Source organism: Ictalurus furcatus, chromosome 22, assembly GCF_023375685.1.
Source record: "Ictalurus furcatus strain D&B chromosome 22, Billie_1.0, whole genome shotgun sequence".
Taxonomy (NCBI): Eukaryota; Metazoa; Chordata; class Actinopteri; order Siluriformes; family Ictaluridae; genus Ictalurus; species Ictalurus furcatus.
Window position 1 is genome coordinate 18949979 of NC_071276.1, and position 10513 is coordinate 18960491.

At 39.5% G+C, this 10513-nt stretch overlaps 1 protein-coding gene across 3 annotated transcripts in view; it reads left to right on the top strand.

Annotated features, from left to right (window-relative positions):
* Nucleotides 1–9995, top strand: part of gnb1l (guanine nucleotide binding protein (G protein), beta polypeptide 1-like) — a 39986-nt gene extending 29991 nt beyond the window's left edge. For 2 of the 3 annotated variants that reach the window (XM_053654303.1, XM_053654304.1), the window contains one exon: nucleotides 7172–9994. In XM_053654303.1, coding sequence (XP_053510278.1) covers nucleotides 7172–7438 — 267 coding nt within the window. In that variant the 3' untranslated portion in view covers nucleotides 7439–9994. Of the gene's footprint in view, nucleotides 1–7171 lie in introns of all 3 variants that reach the window. The other variant, XM_053654305.1, reaches the window with a different exon arrangement.
* The last annotated feature ends 518 nt before the right edge of the window (nucleotides 9996–10513 follow it).

Sequence of the window (10513 nt, forward strand, 5' to 3'; positions counted from 1 at the left end):
GTCTGTCAAGAGTGCAGAATGTATGTTAAATATGAAGTGATGTATATATCTGTAGTCTTTAGTTCAATAATAATAATAATCACATTAAACTTAAAACTTTTAAGTCACTTTAAACTAATTTCTTATAATATTCAGCTTACTGTACCTTATTAAAGTACTCATATTTATCTATTTATGTACAAGTGTAATTGTTGTAGTAGGAATAACATGAATTCATTTTATATTCTGGATACCTACAGTAGTAGTATTTTTCATTTATTAAAAGTTCCATGTGATTTATTAGAGATTAACCAAGATTCATTTTAATGGACAAGTTAAATATAATTTAATAAAATAAATATCCTTAGAACAGGCTTCATATATAAATATTAATATTATACTGTTGATATTTCCACTGCTTAGAAATAACATTTTCATAATTCAGTTTCATAATTGAACTTGTATTATATGTGTAATATTTAGTACCTTAATCAAGTATTCATTTTTATTTAAGTGTTTGGAACAGCAATTTATCTTTTTTTTCTTCTTCTTCTGTGTACTGCTTATTTTGTGTACGGCACTTTGCGAAGCTGCTTTTAAAGGCGCTCTATAAAATAAAGTTTATTATTATTATTATTATAACCAATTTCTTCATCAGCAGCAATTGTTGTTGTTGTTAATAATAATTAAAAAATAGTAAAATACTAATAATATATTGTTAATCATAAAATAGTAGTAGTATAGTGTAAGAAAATAATATGGAAGTAAATGAAAATGCCCTAAGTACACTACACACACATATACACACATATATACACACACACCTGTCAGCTGCAGGAGTAATCACGATGAAGCGTTCCTCATTAACGAGGTTGTTCTTGCTCACCGCTCCGATGTAGTCATCATTTTTTCCGTGTGTAAGAAGCTGGGATTTGGGCATCCCAGGTGTCAGGAGACTTTAATCACAGGTTTTGCAGTGGTGTGTTTCTGAATAAGCGGTGTGTGTTTCCCCCCCTGCAGACGGACATGCACCTTTCTGTCAAAGTGGTGATGAGTTGTTTCACTGTGTCAGCGTGAAGTCATCCAGCTGTGCCCAAACTCAGATATCTCCCCTCCCCCCCCCCCCCCTCTAAACAAACCATCACACCTGTGCCAAGAATGCACTGTAGTGAGCATTTTTATTGGCTCGTTTCGCACGTCCACGAAAAAGTCTCGGGACTCGGCTGGGAATCCAAAGCTGAGACAGCTCAGGACTTGGAGTTTTTGGCAAGTGTGCATGTGTGTATGTGTGTGTGTGTGTGTGTGTGTGTGTGTGTGTGTGTGTGTTAGAAAGAGATTAATATTACATACTTGTGCTCAACCCAGCTTGGAAGAAATACTTGGGCAACACTGTGAATGATGGATCTTAAAGAGTGATGTATAAAATAGTTGGAACCTGGTTGCAGAAATTTTTCTAGTATTCGAGCCATGTCTCCTAGGAGAAAGCTTCTTATTAATGAGCGCTAATCAGCTTTTATTAATGAGATAAAACATTAACATGAGATAAAACAATTGGTGAGTCTTCCCCATCTTTGGAGCATGTAGTTGCTCTTGGATCCACGTTTTAAAATCATCTACTGTCTAGCGGTTCTACGAGCAGATATACACCAATGTGGACACAAATTTCTAGGAAAAAACAAAGCTAAATTTCAGGGTTGATCGATCAGATTTCTAGATCAATATAGGACAAGCAAACTCGTAGTTCAGAAGATGAAGCAAAAGGTCAAAAGACTGAAAAAAACCAAACAGAAAATCACACTTGGAGATGCACACATGGAAATGGCTTAGATTAGATTAGAGGTGGCTAAGCAGTTTGAATACACTGGATGAAATGAAACCAGGTGGTGGTAGGTGAAGTTGGGTGAGTTGGAGCGATTGAATGTCTTTACTGGATTTGGAAGTGGAGTTGAGGTGGCTCCTGGGTCTGTAATTGGTTTGGACATGACGCGTCCTTGTGAGAGCAAGTCAGGTACCAATGTGGGGTAACAGTCCTTGAGTACTATCCTTGGAAGCTCAGGTCAGGTACCAATGTGGGGTAACACTCATCGGGTACGATCCTAGGAAGGTCAGGTACTAATGTGTGGTAGCATATAGGATGCTGTTGTAACTGTCATCAGGTACTATCCTTGGAAGCTCAGGTTGGGTACCAATGTGGGGTAACACTCATCTGGTACTATCCTTGGAAGCTCAGGTCAGGTATCAATGTGAGGTAACGCTCATCGGGTACTGTCCTTGGAAGCTCAGGTCAGGTACCAATGTGGGGTAACTCTCATCAGGTGCTGTCCTTGGAAACTCAGGTCAGGTACCAATGTGGGGTAACACTCATCGGGTACTATCCTAGGAAGGTCAGGTACCAATATGGGGTAGCATATAGGATGCTGTTGTAACTCTCATCAGGTACTATCCTTGGAAGCTCAGGTCGGGTACCAATGTGGGGTAACGCTCATCTGGTACTGTCCTTGGAGCCTCAGGTCAGGAATCAATGTGAGGTAACGCTCATCGGGTACTATCCTAGGAAGGTCAGATACCAATGTGGGATAGCAAATAGGATGCTGTTGTTGCAAGTACAGGTTGGGTACCAATTGGGGTAATAGATTGTGTGCTGTCCTTGCAAGCATAGGTTGGACACCAAAGTAGGGGTAACACACCGGGTGCTGTACTTGCAAGCTCAGGTTGGGTACCAGTGTAGGGTAATAGACATCCGTTGCTGTCCTTGGAAGCTCAGGTCAGGTACCAATGTGGGGTAACACTCATCGGGTACTATCCTTGGAAGGTCCGGTACCAGTGTGGGGTAGCAAATGGGGGTAATAGGTACTGTTGGATACCAATTGGGGTAATAGATTGTGTGCTGTACTTGCAAGCATAGGTTGGACACCAAAGAAGGGGTAACACACCGGGTGCTGTACTTGCAAGCTCAGGTTGGGTACCAGTGTGGGGTTGCACACGTCGGTTGTACACTGATTAGGTACAACACAGGGGAGTGTAGAATGAATATATACAGAATGCAGGTTGGGGCTCAAATTGAACAATATCATATGGGGCCACAGATCAGGTGTAAAGATTCGGTACAAACATGAGGGAACACAGAGAGGGAACTTGTTCCTATTTTAATCGGGGTTCAAGTCGAGAACCGACAAAGTGCAGATCAGGTACCAACATGGGAACGAAGCTTGGATAATAACACATGGGATGTCAAACGGGTAGTGAATCAGAGTATGCAAACTGGTACCAACAAAGGGTCATAGATTACATACCAAAACAGGGTAATGAAGCCGATTTGGGTATCAATGCAGATGATCACAGTTGGGGTAATGTTTCTATTTTGTCTATATGTTTCTGATACATAGGATGCAGATCAAATAATGACACGGTGATGCTGATTGGATGTTAACAAAGGACATGATACATAATACAGGGAAAGCAGGACAGCAAAGGAAATTATTAACTATTGCCAATTCTCCTTGCCTTTTTTTTTTATTTTAAAGTACAAATTTTTTGTTTTTGTTTATTTTCTAATTGTTTAACCTATAAAATAAATAAATACCCTAATATTTCTGATCAGAATCTTCAGCATGGTTTTGTAGATACCATGATATTTTAGGATTATTCAGATTATTATGGTGTCCGAAATCCAGGTGCATCTCTGATAAAAAGGGTAAAAAGTAAAAGGGTGTTTACACAGTGAAATTAAATGGGAGGGGGGTGGGGAGGAGGGTTATCTCTCTTTTCCCCACCTTTCTGCAAGTCTTTCCTTTTTATTTTATTTATTTTCTTGTGATCGTTTTATCATCCTGGTATGTTCTCTTAATGAACTGGATGTATTTCCCTGACACAAACTACGGGAAGGAAAACAAACACAGATAGGCACATTAACCCATCATTATCAGCGCAGTAATTCGGACCAGATGGACCATTTAGGGCAAAGCATACCAGCTTTAGTGCAGAGCGATCCATCTCTCTCTCTCTCTCTCTCTCTCTCTCTCTCTCTCCTTCTTGCACACCCGCTCTCCTCCTCCTCCTCTTGTCCGTGGGAGAAAGTTGCTCCTCAGATCTCAATGTTTCGCAATCCCTGATTGAGTTCCGTTCTTGATCAAGCCAACTCGATGCTGTAGGAGCCCCTATGACCAAGGTCAAGTTTCTTTGGATAGTTTGGTGTGGGAATTAAAGAGAAAGGGAAATGTAATAATAACTAATGCCCACCCATAACACTAACTTCTAAACATTTCAGGTTAGCTTATGTGAATTTTAATGAATTGCTCAACACTAAGACTTGCTAAAATTCCCCAATTTATTATAGGGGTAATTATTAATTCCCTGATTGTGGTACTATTTATTTCTACAAATTGTAAATTGTCTTTTGTTCTTGATCGGGACCATGACGACGAAGTTCAAGTTTCTTTGGATTGTCTTATTGGGACTTGAGTAGAAATGGAAATTTCATAATAACTAATGCCCATCCATAGTGGTAATATTAACTTCTGAACATTTCGGGTTGGCTTATATAAATATCTATGAATTGCTAAATGCTAAGTCTGCTAAAATGGATTACCATTCATACAAACTGGATTATGTCGATTTCTAAGAACTGTGCCGAAAACACTACTGGTAATGTTAATTATTCTGACTTTTCTAGTTGTTTTATATGAATTCCAACAAATTGTTAAACGCTGAGACTGATAATACTCGTCCACGATGTTAAGTTTTGTTTTTTGGGAATTTTGTTTAATTGCTAAGCACTAACCCCATCAAAACTCAACCATAACTGTAACCTTGGCAATCCTGCATATTTTATACAAATAGTATGTGTATGTGTATGTGAATGTATATAAATGACTGAACCTCACCCATATCCATAACCGGAACCACGCTTAACATGAATTTCTATCAAATTGCTTAGAGGTTCTTTTTTTATGAACTTTCTATGAAAGTGTTAATACTGCTAAAAACTAAAACTGCTTGGTTGTCTATGCTTAAAACTGCATTGGGGAGGGAGGAGGGATTTGTATTTTTGAATCATGGGCTTTGGATCCTGAGCCTGTATTACCATTTATCTGAGCTGTCCCCTTTTTTTTTCACCCATGCATTAAAGTGATGTTTGCTAGCGTTTCTGACACGCAGTGCTTTTGCCAGTGCATTCCTCTCCTCTCTCGCTTTGGGAATACCTGGCTGCTTTATATCTTCCACATGCACGCCCGAATGGCTCTGATTTTGCGAGCAGGAGCAGGAGCACGCTGACAAATCCTTCATTGTCTCCAAACGCAGACGAGTCCATCAGTCTCTCCGGACAACGCTTATGAAGTCGATTTTACGCTCGGCCGTTTGATTCCAGCATCGAGACCAGATGCCTCTCGTTGAGACGCAAAACACACACACGGGCATGCAAGCACGCATGCACGTGTACACATTCATCAGTATATTCGTTACAATTACACACAGTATGTACTTTTTCCACAACATACACACATGAATGCACTTATACACACTTATACACACATGCTACATGTGTATTTATACGCACACACACACCTATGCTATACGTGTTTAATATATATACACTATTTGTGTTTATATTATGTACCACACATATGCATACATATAAACACATACAGGATATATTTATGCATACAAATACATGCAGTCTTGCTACACATATATACACACACACACACATTTATTTACTTATACAGTGTCTCTTGCCAAAGACTACAAACACACACAAATGTGTATATAATAAATACAGATCTACACATTATAGTTGCACATATGGGTGTGCATGTGAATAGGTCATCCTTAAACAGATGCATACACTTACGTAGACAAAGACTTATGTCCGCTCACTCAATCTCTCGCGCACACACACACACGTGTAGAGCATACGGCATGTGGCCGTTCGTGCTGCACGTACCTTCGTGTCTTCGCACCAGAGAGCGAGGGAAGATAATGATCTTGCTGTAATACTTTACAATATGTCACAGTGCTGCCCATTATGGAGATTTATCTGGTCTCCGAGCCGCCGTAGATCACAGGGGCTCTGTAGATCGGTAACGTTTAGCAGGAGGCCGTTTCTTCCCCTTATTTATTGGGTCCCTTACGCCGCTGCGCACAGCTTTTACTGTCAAAGGCAACGCTTCAAGAAATACAAACCCTCCCAATGAAAGCTCTCGGCAAAATAGCTTAGCTTTCTGTTTTGCAGATTCTGTCTGTCGAAGATAGTTTAGCCAGGCCTTTTTTACGCTTTTTACTCCAAACCAAATAGTCGTAGGAGAAACGTTTTAATGTTTAGCGGGTGACGAGTGAATCGCTGGAGCCGTGCGCGGATTTCCTTTGCCAGTTCGTAGGGGAATCTGTCATCGCATCAGCTGATTGGTGGATCTGGTCACAGATCTTTGCTTTGTTCTTTTTTTTTTCATTTCATTTTTTTATGCATGTGACTTCACAGTGATTTGAATTGCTAAACAAGAAGTTCATTTGTCTCACTTGTTTACCAATCAGGAAATTTAAACGGTGATTCCTCTTCGTTATCCGAGGCCGGTTGACCCGAGCGACGCTTGAGTCGTTTAGATTTTGTGTGAAAGCAAAGATTACCAGCATGTTCCATGTGCTAGTTTGTGATATATTGGAGTTCCAATTCCAAATTTATTCTAAGTAATGGGCTAATTAGCCATTTGTAGAAGCTTGCCAAGGTCTGGATCAAGACTTGAAAATAACAGCCATAGTTTAGGCTGTTTCTTTAAATTGTTTATGTTCTAGAAGGAATACTAGTAAGACATAGACACATCTTGTAGTGTTTGGAAGGTACTCTTAATTTACCCCTTTGTTTCTGGTGCCACTTAAGAAGTTTGCCACTACTCTGCTTACGTCAACATTTGGTAGATGTTTTTATCCGAAGCAAATTACTGTGACGCCAAATCTAATCCCAGCACAAGACTAAGTAGTTGAAGGTTGAAGGTCTTGCTCAAATACCCAACAGTGGTTCTCTGGAAGTCCTAACAGGACTTGAAGCTTCCTGGCACTAGGACAGAACCTTAACCACTGTGTTAGCATGGCATACACGTATAATTCAAGCCTGCTCTTCCAAACTGGCCGTTGTGATCGTTTGCAACCAGCCCAAACATCCCAGCTAACCTTGAGCTCCTTCCTTGTGGCTCCACAGATTCAGGACTCCGTGCCACTGACCAATCCTGGGGTGTCCCGTCTACGTATCCGTGGTGACGGTAAGATCGTAGCGGCAGCCGGCTGGGACGGAAGCGTGCGGATTTTCGGCTGGAAGAAGATGAAGCCGCTTGCTGTCCTGCAGCACCACAAAGATTTGGTTCACAGCGTGGCCTTCTCCGACCATCCGGAGCCTTCGAGACGTCTGATGGCAGCAGGTTCTAAGGATCAGCGCATCAGTCTCTGGTCTATTTACACAGAGAGCTGAGTTATAGATTAACCTTCTTCACTTATTGGGTACAAAATGCGACTGTATGGATATTAAGGTTGCAACGAAGCATCTTAGCAGTTTTCTCCCTCTTCAAAGGTTCTTGCTAACTTGCATCACATTACAAGAAAAGTGGGTTTTGAACAGGCTTAAAAGTTTGAGCTTGGCACACAGATACACACAAAGCTCGATGATGGATTTTATGACTGGGGTTCTTATGCAGCCCTGTACTTCCAGCCAGAAGGATGAACAATCAATAATAATCAATTAAATAACTGAGACGTGAATGGAATGAGTCTTTAAGAATACTTTCAGAAAACTCAGAGACCATATGCCTAATAATTCAAGCCATGTGTTCCAGCATGGCTCCCATTTCTTTGTGTTTATCTGTGGCTATTGAAGTTAACACAAGCCTCCATCTGCTCTGCACTCCAGGCCTGAGCTAAGTCCCAGAACACAGTGACGGAGCATCCTTCACCAAACACCATCAAACACAAATGTTGGGTTGGGCTCGTCATACCTGTGTGCGAATGTTGGGAATTGTCTAGAATGTTCTTCGCCATTCACACGGGTTCATTAAGCTTGGCAGTTCTTTGACTGGAATGTAAGCCAAGTCGAATGACATCTGAGTGGTGTGTAGTGGAAAATGTTAGAGTTTAATAAATAATGTTGGGTTGATGTGTGTTGGGAGCTAGCATACAGCATTACTGCTGAAACACTTCTACATCAAGTGGCATCCTGTAATGAACAATCTCTTGTCAGGTAATCCATTAACCGTCTTTACCAAGCTTAAAGCTCAAAAGGTCAAACGTATTGTTTCAATTCATCAAGCATGGTCAACTTAATACCGCACAAACACAAACTGGCTGTGTTTTAATCCGTTATATTGTCAGCCACAAAGCTGAACCGTTTTCCGTCTACACTGTTTACTTTCCTGCTCCGATAGATTTGTATTTGCGCACTCAAGTCGCACCTGAGCGGCTGCACATAACTCATGGTTTGTTTTCTTAGAAACCGGTGGCGAGCTTAAACGCTGCCCTGTGGACTGACCCCGCCTGCATTCATCACACCAAGTTAATCAGTAGCGCACGGACAGGCCTGTTTGTTAGCAAGATTCATTGGGCCTGCTTAGCTAAGAAACAGATCTGTTGAAGCAGGCACATGAATGGCGACACTGATTGTGTTATTGTGTTTTATTACACTGAAATCTGTTCTAATTAAACAGTGAGAGTGTGACGGATTAGTCAACTGGTTTTTTAAATAAATTCGTGTTTTTTTTGTTTTTTTTTTAAATTTGGGTGTGTGCTGTAGTTCCACAAATTCACCATCGCTATATGTCAGGATCGCTATTACTCCTTAATAAAAACTCAGAAATAAAGGTACCAATCGGCACTTTTCATTGTCTGTATGGTAGTACGTTGAGACTTTTATATAGGAAGGTATATGTGGTGTATATTTAGCTTTTAGTAAAGTTTTAGCAGTACATCAGTGGTCCAATTATTTACCGTAACTTTTATTTATTTATTTATTTATTTTTAAGGTAAAATGTGTACTAAAGGTACAAAAGATGTACCATCGATGGTACCAACCCAGTGACAAGGTGGTACCTTTACGTCTAAGAGTGCAGGGAACACCAAAGCATTTTATAACCCGCCATTATCAAAAATTTTCCCGCCAGAAACTACATTTCCTATGACGTCTTTTTTTTATTTTATTTTTTTTATTCTCGCATTATTCCCATTCAAATGTCATCATTTACCTCACATATAGCGTTTAAGTAATAAGTTAATTGTTAAATTATATATAATATATATATTAAATATAAATTAATATTAATTCAAGTTCAAGGGTTGTTTTTTTTTTCTCAGTCACGCGGGGATTCACGCGACTCTTCTTCTGTCAGACGAAATGGCGGGAAAACATCAAAACGCCTCGCGCAGTTTGGAATATCCCATCTGACTGTACAGGAAGAAGAGAGGGGGGGTTCTTGTAGAGGAAAAATAACAGCGGGCGAGTCGCCGGCCGGAGGAAGGTGGAGGAAGACAAAACCACTTCAATTCACTACGGACCTTCATAAAATCGGTCCTTGTCATCTCTGGACATCCTTTCGAAGTTTTGTCCGTGACCTCTGGCCCAATTCCCCCCTCCCCGAAATGATAATGGCTTCCTACCTCCGTCTCCTGTAGACTTCGAATACACCCAACAAAGACTTCCGCTATCTGTAATAAATCAATTCGCCAGTGTTTCTGCGCATGCGCGGAGATGCCACCTATACAATATATATATGTACTTTATTGGCCGTATAATGCACGATTTTGTTTCTTTTGTCCGAAAATAATCGTATGAAACCGATGTACTACCTAGAATTAGTGTCTAGTCGATGTACCTTCATTTTCATAAGGGTTTTTTTTTGTTGTAATGCTCATGACAAATAAAATTCAACAGGAATTATTTTATATTATAATAGGTTAATTGACAGATTACTGGTTTAATTATTATTCAGTATTATCGTCGCACTTCTTTTTTTTTCTTAAAGGTTATTTTAGTTATTAGAAAGCTCAACCACTTTTTAAGAAAACAAACAAACAAACAAACAAAACAAAACAAAACAAAAAAAAACAAGCATACACAATGACAATCCAAACCTAACGGCAATTTTAATCAAATACATGAAAAAGGACGTGGTAATATAATAAGTTTAAACAGCAACTCTGATCTGGATAAAATTAATATATATCGTCTGTGATCATTATTTTAAAACTGTAAATTGTAAATCAGTGACTGTAAAGTTTTGGAACTTCTGGTTAGTCTAAAATAGGCTAATAATAATAATAATAATAATAATAATAATAATAATAATAAGCACTCTGTGAAACAAAGGTCATTGGGATGGTATAATCAAGAAGACATGGTTTGTTTATTAAATCATTAATATACTTTTACACGTTTCCTTGATCCTACACCCCAGCGACAGTCTTGGTCTATATCAAAATAGTACATTTTATTTTGACATATTAATAAGTTCTTTTTAACAGTGTAGTCATTCAAGAAGTCAATAAATGTCTCTGACAACAA